This window comes from Chroicocephalus ridibundus, chromosome 6, assembly GCF_963924245.1.
Source record: "Chroicocephalus ridibundus chromosome 6, bChrRid1.1, whole genome shotgun sequence".
Lineage (NCBI taxonomy): Eukaryota > Metazoa > Chordata > Aves > Charadriiformes > Laridae > Chroicocephalus > Chroicocephalus ridibundus.
Genome location: NC_086289.1, coordinates 2696971 through 2709420, shown reverse-complemented (window position 1 = coordinate 2709420; position 12450 = coordinate 2696971). Strand labels below are relative to the sequence as shown.

General features: G+C 45.8%; 1 protein-coding gene across 8 annotated transcripts in view; it reads left to right on the top strand.

The window, feature by feature from the left end:
• The window catches only part of PTPRE (protein tyrosine phosphatase receptor type E), a 108725-nt gene that overhangs the window by 74237 nt on the left and 22038 nt on the right, over window positions 1-12450 (top strand). For 7 of the 8 annotated variants that reach the window (XM_063338280.1, XM_063338279.1, XM_063338282.1 and 4 more), the window contains 4 exons: window positions 4764-4866; window positions 5132-5205; window positions 6911-7047; window positions 12204-12294. In XM_063338280.1, coding sequence (XP_063194350.1) covers window positions 4764-4866; window positions 5132-5205; window positions 6911-7047; window positions 12204-12294 — 405 coding nt within the window. Of the gene's footprint in view, window positions 1-4763; window positions 4867-4966; window positions 5053-5131; window positions 5206-6910; window positions 7048-12203; window positions 12295-12450 lie in introns of those variants that run through there. The other variant, XM_063338284.1, reaches the window with a different exon arrangement.

The window sequence follows — 12450 nt, the reverse complement described above, 5'->3', positions numbered from 1 at the left end:
TGCCACGCGCATGTCTGCACTGTGAGTAACATCCCAGTGCCCCCAGCAAGGCGGTGACAGGAATGGGTCTGTGTCCCATGGCTGTGTGGGCTTTGATGAGCTGGGCCGTTCCCAGCAGTTGTTCTTGGTGAATTTTGAGAGTTACCTGCTCTGTGGGGTGCGCGAGGAGCGTGGAAAGACTACAGTAAAAACTGAGGATGCTTTGTTGCCCTTTGAAACGCGAACAGGTGAAGGAGTGATATGGAACATACTCAACACTCTCATGCGTCATAGATTATCTGGTCTGAAATATCCCCTAAATTACTGTGTGAGGTCTTGCGTGGCCACCAGGCAAGCTGCCCGCAGAATCTGATGCAGACTGGACTGAGCTCTTCAGCAGAGACGTCCCGAAGAGCTCCTGTATCCTGCACTGGGGGATGCCTTACTCTGACAGAAGTTGGGTGTAAACACCGACATTGTGGTAAACTGGGAAGTGTTTGGGTTTGTGCCTGCAGGTGACAAAACAACTCTGTTAAAATTTGACCAGGATTCTATTCATAATCATATATTTTATAAGGTGGCACTATTTAAGATTACGGGCGCTGTTTGCCATGTGATGGGTAAGGTCTGTGTCAAGATGTTGTGACAGCAACTCTTCATGTGAAATAGATGTCGGAGGAGGCTGGGGTCCTTTGCAAGGCTGGATGTCTGAAACGACACTTCTGACCCAAAGCAGAGGCACGTGTCGCTGCCCAAAAGCCTCTGGGGTCAGATTTGACTGAGCACCGTTTAAAGGACACTTGTGTGTCTGCTGAAGGGACAGCAGAAATGAAGGATGCACGCTGCAAAAACCCCACCTGAAATCGAACCCAAATAATGGGTGAGAGCAGTTTAGTTTTAGTTTTGGAGAGGCGGAGGGTTAAGTTCTCTGTTTTTTGAAAAGAATGCTCAGACCTGTGAATAAATAGAGCTTGCTGTGGGGTTTCTCCTGTGACCAGGTAAACAATCTCTCGTCTATTCTTTGTCAGTCGCCAGAATAATTTCAGGTACCTGACTTGCTATCTAGGGCAAACCACGCACCTTACCTTGTTAGCTTGCTTTTGTGGGGGAAGAAAAAAGTGGTTTAATCCCACTTTTATTCATGGGCCATTTTACCGTTCAGGTCCTACTTGCAAAGGAGCCCATCCAGGGATGAAGAAAATCAAAGTTTAGGAGAGAGTCGGGGGGGAGGATCACAGCGCAGCTGCTGATGTGCGTACGCTGCTGTTAGTTCCCTTTTTTTTTTCCTGTGGGTGGTTTTGTTTTTGACACATACAGAAAGTGGGAGCATCAAAACCCTGAAGGAAACGATGAGAGGTTGCCAGAAAGAGCCGTTCAGACGGCTGGGCCAGCGGGACAGGGAATGAAGCTGGGAAGAACCCGTGAGTCAGCCTCAGTGGGTGGCAGGGGAAGCACGAGGGATTGCCACCATCCTCCTGGCGATAATCCTCCTCCCTTGACAAGATGAAAGTTACTATTTCATTGTATTTCTAAAAAAATACCTTTGGGATGGTTTTTTTTTTTTTTTTTTTTTTTGTGTGTGGCTGTGAACAGAAAGGCCCTGTGGTTTTGGATGGCAGCTGTCTTTGTGTCGGAGCAGTGGAAAATTTTCCCTGGCAGTGGCTGCGGTAGGGATGTGCTTTAGAGGACATCTGCCTCTTCTGCGTGCATTTACTCCTATGTTTCAGCTGTCAATTTTTGAAGCAGCACTGATTAAAAAAATATTTCAGGTCTGTCTTTCACTCTCCCCTGAAAATCCCTCTTCATGTGTAGGCAGTTGTGTTGGCCAAAGATCTTTCAGCCTCTGAGTCCACAGTGGCCTCAGCCCGGTTGTAACTTCTGCTTACAAGGTTTAGGCTACATTAGTAAAATTATCAATGTAGGTACTAAGAAAATACAGGTGATAAATGAAAGTTTTTAAAACCACACCGTGCCTTACACACAGGCTCTGCAGAGGCGAAGCCGTTGATGTGCCACTGCAAGGCTTTGAAAACAGACGTGCCCATATACAAGGAAAAAGGGACTTTTTGTGGTTTTTGACCTAATTTCCTTGTGAAATGGTAGGAGGAAAGGTGAGATCTTGGTGCAGAGAATTGCATCAGTCACTGCAGGGGTGCTTCTCCTTAACTAAGGAACTGTAGACAGTAGTCTGGTAGGAGGTTGAACTTCTCCTCTCCTGGGTTGGGTTGAGGCTTTCTGTGGTTTTCCAGGAATCAGTTTTCCAAAGACACCCCGAAAACAGCAGTTCTCCTGAAAGGAGGAGATGGGGGATTTTGTATTGTGTAATGAACTGAGGGAAATTTTAATTCCCTTGTGACTCAAACTTGTTGTTTTTTTCCCCTTGTGTCATGGGTCTTGACATGGAGCCAATGATGAGAACTAACACAAAACCTCTAAATCCTGGAGGATTTCGAGATATTCGGTCTGAAGCTTCAAAACTTCAAAAGCGGGCTAAAGTGGCTCCTTTCTGCCTGTGAGGGGCAAAAATAGATATTTTTGTTTGCTTTTTTTCTTGTGATAGCTTAGTTTCTATACAGAGTGCAGTATTTCTAAATACCACACAGCTGTTTCTGGTGATGCACGTTCATCCAGACACTCCTTCCAATAGTGACTTTCGGAAACCCTGTCAAGTGATGGTTTCTGATGACAATTTTATCATGCCTGTCACTTTTATCTTTATATACCACTTAAATGTCAAGCTTCATATATTTTATTGCCTTCCCTTTCTTTGTACTATTGTATTGACTTGAGATACCCTCTTTCCTCATATTCCCCAGGTGCATCTATGCCTCTAAAGGATGTTTTTTCCATGCCCTTACACCCTGTTTGAGCATCCAGCTGCTCATAAGATACAAGCCAACACTCAAATGGTTTTGCAGCGATCAATTCTGGACAGCCAGTTTATCCATATGAGCTCTTTTCTATACAATTGCAGGTGTTATGTACTCCTAGATACTTACTGTAATCTTGTGCTTTCATGATATTTTACGTCGAGGCTTGTGGCAAGATCTCTTCAACGAGCCTTTGCTGCAAGTAAGCAAAAAAGAGAGTTGAGGGAAATTGTGAAAGCAAGAGAATTACTACTGCAGTTCTCAAAGACCGCTGTAGGAATGATGAAGAACTTGTTAAAAGGGTGTAAATGTAGTTTAAAAAAAAAAAGAAGAAAAAAAAACCCACCACGCCACCAGCAACAAAAATTGCCTTAACTCTGTAAGAGTGTAGATTGGTAGAAGCCTTCCGGTACCTGAAGGGGGTCTACAGGAAAGCTGGGGAGGGGCTGTTTGCAAGGGCATGTAGTGACAGGACGAGGGACAATGGTTTAAACTAGAGCAGGGCAGGTTTAGATCAGACATTAGGAAGAAGTTCTTTCCACTGAGGGTGGTGAGACACTGGCCCAGGTTGCCCAGAGAGGGGGTGGAGGCCCCATCCCTGGAGACATTCAAGGCCAGGCTGGATGAGGCCCTGAGCAACCTGATCTAGTTACAGATGTCCCTGCTGACTGCAGGGGGGTTGGACTAGATGGCCTTCAGAGGTCCCTTCCAACCCAACACATCCTATTATTCTAAAACTTACAGAAAGTGCAAACGAAGGAGGTGGAGGAAGGCTGGTGTAACGATGGAGGAACTGGGGGGTCCAGGCTCCCAGGGGACCATCCCAGTAGATGCCATAAGGGTGGGCTCCTGCCTTGGGTGGCTCCTTTGGCTGGAACTGAAAGATCGGCCTCTTCTGGTATCCTATGGCACGGGCAGTAAATCCCAGGTGTGAAGGCCTCATCCTTCCCACTTCCCGAGGTCTCTACCACTGCTGTCAAACCGACCCGGATTTATTCGTCTGGTTGGAAAGAGAAACAGGTAGCAGGGCTGTATTTTGCTTGCTGAAGGCGGAGGCTGAGAGTTTTGCTTTCTTAAACAAAATGTGTTGGGTTTTTAATGATTTTTGTCTGTTATACATTGAATTGTTCAGTAGAATTATAAGGTTACGGAAGCATAGTGGAACTGAAATGTAGAGAGTCACATACATAAAACCACTATTAACAGAAGGATGAGACTCACAATTTATACTAGATATAATAGATATATTTTTTTAATCTCCATTCGGAGTATTTGTTAAAAGTCTCATCTTTCCTACTTGTTCTTATATTTATATATAATATAATATATATATATAATATAAGCCATAGAAGATGCTGCAGTTCGCACTGTCCCCTCCTGCCTCCGTCATGCTCAGCGTGTGCTTTACAGCCACGTACAGCCAGCAGCGGTGTTTCGGGCTGGTAAATGAGCTGTGTTTAAAACACATGTTGTATCTCTGGAGTCAATAAAATCTCCACGAAGGGTGGCATTCTTGGGTGGTTTCTGTCTGGCTGAGAAACAGCTGATGCGCAAAGGGTACTGCAGCAAACCTTCCGAATGGGCTTCAGACTTAGCACCTTGTACCCATTAAACTTACTCTAACTGCAAGTAATTTCTTTGCTTTGCCAGTCATGCCAAAAAACACCCTTGATGTTCTCAGCAGCAGATAATTTGCAGGTGCTTTTGAAGGGGGGGGAAAGAAAAATGGAAAAAAAAAATCGAAGTTTCGATTTCAGCTTTGCATGTAATTAAATAATTTGTGATTTGCTTTTCGTAAGTACAAGCAGATTATTGCGTAGAAGCCCAGATTTTTGATACCCCAGGCACGGTTTCTGTACCAGACTGGGCAATCGGCGTCTCTAACGTTTCACGTTGGCTGTGTCCAATCCACAGACTCTACAGAGGAGAACAATTTACACAAGGACCTGCTGACTTCGATGCTGATTCTGCTCCTGGTCTTCATCATTTTCATCCTGTTGGCTGGCTATTTTTTCAGGTAGGTGCGTGGGGAGCTCTTGCATGCAGAACTAGCTCAGTCTTGTTTCGATATGATCTAACAAGGAAATGAAAGGCGTACTTACGGTGAGGCAGGAGCCTCCATCGCGGGGTCAGAGGAGGGTGCCGCGGCGGTGGTGGCTCTCGCCGTGAAGATGAACAGAAAGAGTTTCTCCAGAATTACATGGTTGGTGGGGGCTGGTGTGGGAAAATGCCTGTTACCTTTCAGCATAGTTCCTGGGGGCAACGTGGTGTGTGTATTCCAGGTTCAGAAGACACAGGAAAGCTGTTGTGAACTCCGGGGACAAAAAGATGCCAAATGGGATCTTAGAAGAACAAGGTATGGAGAGATTTGCTTTCCTTCTCAGCGTGAGTTTTGTTTCTGTAGGCACATGTTTGTTTGCTAATTAAGAATTAAGTTATTCAGTTATGTTTGCTTTTTATTTATAACATAAATTATAGGATTGGTATTGAAGGGAAAATAGGGGTTTTTTTAAAAAAAAAGAGGTCCATATTTAAATGTGTGTATATATAATCTTAACTTTCAGTTGTTGCTTTTAAATAATTTTTCACTGTAAGTTGTGATACGGCAAATGTTTCTCCTGCTCTTTATATATGTTTTGTTAGGAATGCCAGCTGAGAGGGAGGTTGGTGGCACTGTGATCTTTGTATTTAGAGAAAGAATTGCCATATTTCTTCCTAAAAGGTGAAAGAAAAGGTCCTTAACTCCTTGTGAAATTATGGGCTGGTTCCTGAATGTAAAGCGAAACCAGCGAGGGGATGAGACAGGGCAGTGTTGTAAGCCAGCGGTGCTAAAATAAAACACTCTCAGGAGCTGAAAATGTTTTCCGCTGGTTTTTCCATGCGCTGGGTTTATTTCTGTTGGGTGGGTTGCTCTGTGGGGCTCAGTTGAAAGCTGGCAAACGTGGAGGGGCCCTTCATTTCTTGCTTATGAACTATTTTAGCCATAACAAAGAGAAAAACTTAAATGATAAAATGAATTGCCTCTTTGTGCTGGTTCCACATGGCTACGTAGGAACTGAAGAGTGAGTTAGCAAACGCGGTGGCAGTCATAGAGAAAGTCAAACCTCTAAATATACCCGTCACCTTCCTGTTCGGTCGGGGCTCGAGCGTAGGAGCCCCGGGGAGCGTGGTTTGGAGGTCCCCGCGGGGGCCCGGTGCCGGGTAGTGCCCTTGGGCGATGAATGGTTAATGCAGCCACCAGAGAGTTTGCATTTGCAGGTGGAAATCGCCCCGTCATTATCGGCGGGTAGGGAAGTGGTCTGCCTTTCTGGTTGTCTTCGGTTGCAAATAAAACTTGTCTTCACCGAGCAGCGGGTTTAATCCCTCCATTGCTTCCTGCCGTCCTGCCAGGCAGCCCGTGGGGATGCTCAGTTCCCGAGTGGCCAGTTGTATGCTTGAAGGGCCGTGAAGGCAATGGTGAAGGTGTCCTGGGGATTTATTTCCATGGTGCCAGCCAAGGTCTAGGTGGCAAGGAGTGCCCGCAGCAGTCCCCGTACCAAACCATTGCGTGCTGGGGCTGGGGTGATCGGGGCAACGGAGAGCAGCAGCTCATCTTGGTGCAGAGGTTCTGTTGTCTGCCCAGTTAAAGATTTATTTTTTTTAGCATTATAATCTTTATTTCCCCTTCACAAGAGACATAATCCAGCAGCATCTCTTTGGTGATGGGTGCTAAAAGCCGTCCCTGCGATCCCTGCCCTGCGGTATGCTCTTCCTCAGCAGAAGGAACCTCCTTTTCTAAATAAAACTTGGTCACGTCTTTATCCGGTGTAAATACAGAAATCATGAGTTTTACTAATAGTGGTTCTACTTGAATTTATTATGTTCCCAAAGCAACTACTTGGCCTGTGGTTTTGTTGTTTGGGGTTTTTTTATTTTATTTTATTTAAATCAGCTTTATCACTGATTGAAGTCTTGTGTGAGAAGTATGTTTTGGCATCTTCCAGCATAACAATTAGTTTGTAGCTGGAAGTAGCTTGTTGCTCTGGACATGCCTGTAACACGTACTCTCCTTGTACTGACAGAACAGCAACGGGTGATGCTGCTCAGTAGGTCTCCCTCGGGCCCAAAGAAGTATTTCCCTATTCCAGTAGAAAACCTGGAAGAGGAGATACGGATGCGATCGGCGGACGAAGGGAAGCTCTTCCGGGAGGAGTTTAATGTAAGTTCTCCCACGTGGAGTGGATGGCTGCATGGCAAAAAGCGGGGGGCAAATCAGAACGCCTGCAAATACTACCAATTCTTTAAAAATGTTTTAAAAACGTTCGGTGCGTGATGCTGGTATCTCAGCACTTGCGGGGCGAATGTGCTGGTGCTGTTCCTATGCGCTCTGTCACGCGTGGTAACCCTTTACCTGGACAAAATCTGGAACATTAACTGCTTTATGATATGGTGATGCCAAATTGATAGTATATAAACTGTTTGACATGTGCTAACACTTAAAGGAGGTCTTTAGTGTTTGCCTGAAAGCTGAAGGAGAGGAAAGTTGAATAAGAACCTCTTTAGCATTGATTTTCTTGGTGGTGGTGGAGGAGGGTTTTTTTGGGAGTCTGAGTGTCTCACCTCTATGGGAAGTACTTAGAGGAGAAGACACAGTGTGGCCTTTCATATTGCCCTAGTGAGGTTTGAGTTTTTTGGGGGGTTTTTGGCAATTTGACCTTTTGCGCTTTGCTATCATCCCACCCCTTCCCTTTTTGCAGCGCCCTGTGCCCTAGCCCATACGTTTCTATGAAGTGTCTCAACTTTAAGGGTTTTTCTTTAAAGCGTTGCCTTGGTCAGAAAGATTTTATTTCCTACCCGTAAGCCGAGCTTTAGTCACGTGTGGTCGGTCGTGTAGATGAGTCTTAACCGGAGCCTGCAGCGAGGTGCTGCAAAGCTGGTTTCTACGGAGGAACCCGGTGCGCTGAGTCTGCTCTCACATGTCTGCATTCGGGGCCTTTTCCATACTTTTATTATTTCTTTTCACTTCCCTTAACAGCAGAAGCAAGTTGCACGGAGCAGTAGCTTAAATGTCAAAGACGGAGTTGTCAAAGCCGATGCACACATTGATTAGACAGTCTGTTAAGTTACCTTCTTAATTGGTAGCACATATATATCTGCAATTTGTTTGATGATATATTTAAAACACATAATTTCTTTGCCTTATCAGAGAGGGAGCATTGTGGAGATATTTATCGAAGTCGACAAAACGAATGTGAAAACTAATTTGACGAGATGCGCGCTCGTGAATTTTGACTCTCCTGATTAATTCGTTCCGCGGTTAGGAGCGAAAGAAGCCATCTATTTTTATTCTCAAAACCTGTGTTGCTGGGATCATTTTCTGCACCGTGCTGTGAGCGTGTGATTTTCTGTCTGCACAAAAGTCTGAAAACTGGGGTCCGGCCCCCAAAAGTGAGCAGTCTGAGCAGTGGTGGGGGGTGATGGTATAGAAAGTCTGTGTGGCGCTTGATGTGGGTTTATTTCCTTACTCTTATCTCCTGTGGCTGCTTGTGTGCATACAGGAACTGTTTGCTCAAGCCTGAGAGGGGAGGAGAGGGTGAAAGACAGCTGAAAATCGGGGTGATGGATATTGTAGGATAAACCAGGAAAGCTGACAAACAGCAGCCTGTTATTGCAGCGCTGGAGGGAAAGGGGTGGAGAACTCGGGACCCTTTGGCACCAAGGCATCTATGTGACAACCTCACCTTCAGAGCGTCCTCAGCTCCATCCTCCCACCACCTGTATTCGCCCCTCGAAGCCATAGCTGCTAAATCCTGCAGGTTTTTAGATGGGTCCAAAGCTGTTGGATTTAAGCAACATGGTCTAGTGGGAGGTGTCTTTGCCCAGGACAAGGGATGTTGGAACTAGGTGGTCTTTATGGAATCATAGAATTGCCCAGGTTGGAAGGGACCTTTCAGATCACCGAGTCCAACCATCAACCCAACTCTGACAAAAGCCATCACTACCCCATGTCCCTCACCACCACGTCTGCCCGGCTTTTAAATCCCTCCAGGGATGGTGCCTCCACCACTGCCCTGGGCAGCCTCTTCCAATGCTTGACAACCCTTTTGGTGAAGAAATTTTTCCTAATATCCATCCTAAACCTCCCCTGGCACAACTGGAGGCCGTTTCCTCTCGTCCCGTGGCCTGTTCCTTGGAAGAAGAGCCCGACCCCCCCTGGCTGCCCCCTCCTTTCAGGGAGCTGTAGGGAGCGAGAAGGTCTCCCCTCAGCCCCCTTTTCTCCAGGCTGAACACCCCCAGCTCCCTCAGCCGCTCCTCACAGGACTTGTGCTCCAGACCCCTCACCAGCTCCGTTGCCCTTCTCTGGACACGCTCCGGCCCCTCGGTGTCTGTCTTGTGGTGAGGGGCCCAAAGCTGGACACAGCACTTGAGGTGGGGCCTCCCCAGTGCCAAGTACAGGGGGACGGTCACTTCCCCCCCTTAAGGTCCCTTCCAACCCAAACCATTCTCTGATTCTCTGGACGGGAGCTGCTGAGCTGCGGTGGGGCCCCACTGCAGCCGGGGGCTGGGGATGCTCAGCGGATGGGCGTCTCTGCCCGCTGCGGTGCTTGCTTGACATGGCCTGGTCTGACACGTCAGGGATCAGGCATCTCCGGGAACGCAGATATAGGGTCTCCATCGCGAATTTGAAACAGATTTAGGCTGAAAATGGTGAGTCCCATGAGCCAGCGGTGGCCAGGCACATGCACCAGATAAAGAATCATAGAATGGTTTGGGTTGGAAGGGACCATAAAGATCAAGTTCCAGCCCCCTGCCCCGGAGGGTAAGAAGAAGTCAGGTCCCAATTGATTTTTCTGGTGAAAAGAAAAATAAAGCAAGTGCTGACAGACAAAGACACGTAGCAGATAGAAAGGATTTTTGAGCGCAGTTCTCGTAGATTTATGTGCCTAATGGTGTTCTTCAATACTTTTGGTTTTATGCTTAGAGCCTAAATTACCCTTAAGTAGTAGCTTGCACTTGTTGCACTTGTACAGTAGCCAAAATAGCAGAGGCTGCTTCTATTCTCAGTTGCCTCGTTATTTTTTTTATTATTCGATTTCTTAGTGAGCACAGAGCACTAAAAAGGATGTGTTCTTTCTTCACAGGAAAAAAAGAAAGTAAATTAAAAAATAAAATATTCCTTTCTGTATGGTCCCTCCAGATAAGTCTTACCTCTATTTATCATCTGTAACACAAGGTGAGCTTGATGCTCGAAGTTTGTGATGGCTAGCTTATTGCCTCGATTTTCAGAGTCAAGTTTGAAAACCTTCCTGTTAAGCATTCGCTTTTGAAATTTTGACTTTTTTAAAATTTAATTTTAATTTTGACTTTTGCTTTTTGAAATTTTAATTTTGACTTGAGTAAGATGTCCCTGCCATTCATTCGGTGATAAAAAGGAGCCGGTGCTGGGGTAGGTCGAGCCTGTTGGAACCGTCAGAGCTGTTCGGATCCCTGCCAGGTGGGAGCAGATAAGGCTGCGGTGGCAGCAGATGACCCAGCGCCACCGAGACTCATGGGCTCCTCGTGATTCACGGGGTGCTGGGAAGGACGTGATGAAGCGCATCCTCGATGAATCACATCCTCCCCTCTGAGGATGGGTGGGAGCAGCGAAACGGGCTGTGTCCTTGCAGCGGGGTCCAAAACCCGCTTCAAGCAGGGCAGCGGGACAGTAGGAGGTTTCTAGCGGAGATGTCAGGGCCTTGCGGGAGTGAGGAGCAGAGGATTTTTTTTTTTGCCAGAGATAATTACTTTTCATGCATTTTTCACAGGAAGATGCGGAACTCGTGTGTGTGTTTATTGGGAATACGTTGCCTGACTTTTGAAGTTTGAAGAAACCATGTTTGAAGTGTTAATTATTTCTTTTTATGCAAAACGTAAATTAAGTTTCTGTGTTTTCTAAATTGTAAATGTATTTTAATTAGCAAAAACATGGCCTTCATTCAAATAAGGAATTAAGCAGTTTGCTAAAAGCAGCTTTCTTCTTCAACTCTTTTTTTTTTTAACCTCCTCTCTCCTTTCTTTTACTTACATTCACACGTTTAAGTGAAACAACAAAAAGCAAACCCACAAATGCACGTTGCCATTTCCTCTGTGGTGGTGAAGTCCTCCCCGCACCCCCCGTTTTATCCTATGTCACCCTGACAACACGGATTGCTGCCTTTAAGGGGAAACTCCAAGCCCTGCTCTCTGCCAGGCAAGCGGGGGTAGTTGCTTTAAGCCGTACGGTCGGTTACTGGTTTTTTCCCATCCCGTACATGACTCAGACTGGGCTGTGGGAGATAGGAGAAGGGTGGGAAAAGGTGGTTGGGGGGATTTTACTGCTGGGATTTTACCTCGGTGGGATCCAACCTTCTGACACTGGGGTTTTTTTAGGAGTTCAGTACAAGAAAGCGAATGAGACTCCGTTCTCGTTTACCCCATTTACAGTGAGGGGGCAGCTAAAAGCTCAGGGCAGGAGCCTCTTGCCGTGTCCCTTGGTGGATGTTGCCTTTCCCAACTCTCCCCTTGCCCCCATCTCTCCGCCACAGCCCAAGCTCGGTGGTGGTGGTATCTCAGCAGCTTCTGCCATGGTGGTGGAGGGGTTCCGCATCAAGCACCTCCTTGTTTTCATCGTCACCCTCTTCCTCTCCATTTCTTCCTTTCATTTGATTGCTCTGCAAGAGTTTTTTTTAAGCTTGAATATATTTATCTGCAGTCTTAGATCTTGCTGATTACTTGCAGAATTTGACTTGTCCTCATACAGCGACTTTCAGCGTAAAAGAATTGGGATTTATTCATTTTTCCTTCCTCCTTTTCTGCCAGCACTGGGCCCTCACCTGTGGATCTGGGCAAAATGTTTGATATTTAATGTTCTTAGCCGGGAGCTTATTAACAATCAGACTCTATTTATGTTATTGAACCAACTGTTATTGCTAAAAGTAGCTGTCGGAGTCGGGCTGGCGCGAGCGGCGCATCCGCGCGGCTGGGTCACGGCGCTGTGAATCACCGCGGCAGATGGCAGCTTACAGCAGCAGCTCGAAGTTTAACAATTTTCTAAATAACTGTGATCTCTGGTGGAAAAAATACCCTTTTTTTTTTTCCTTTTTTTTTTCTTTTTTTTTTTCTTTTCCCCAAAACTGCTGAACTCGTTTTCTGTAATGAAATCTGCCAGGACGTGGTTTCCTGTTATAGAGTGATGAAAGTTCTTCCGGGAAAAAAAATAAAGTATGTATAATTCTGTTGGATGCAAGGCAACATGTATAAATGCAGATTTTTCCTGAGCCCCGTGCAGTGAAGAGTTAGCTGTTTCCAAACATATTGAGTTTTGTATCTTTTTCTTTCCTTTTTTTTTTTTTTCAGTCATTAACACCTGGATATGTGCAGGGAACATTTGAAATGGCCAATAAGGAAGAAAACAGGGAGAAAAATAGATATCCTAACATCCTGCCGTGTAAGACATTACCTTTTCTTTTAAATCACATAATTGACTCTGAGCATGCTGGTAATCGTGTTCGTTTGCTGAAAATACTCAAGTAGTATAATTTCACTGATCACAGACGTTCTTCATACGTTGTACGTGCAAAACGTGTCTGTTCTGTGGCACGTG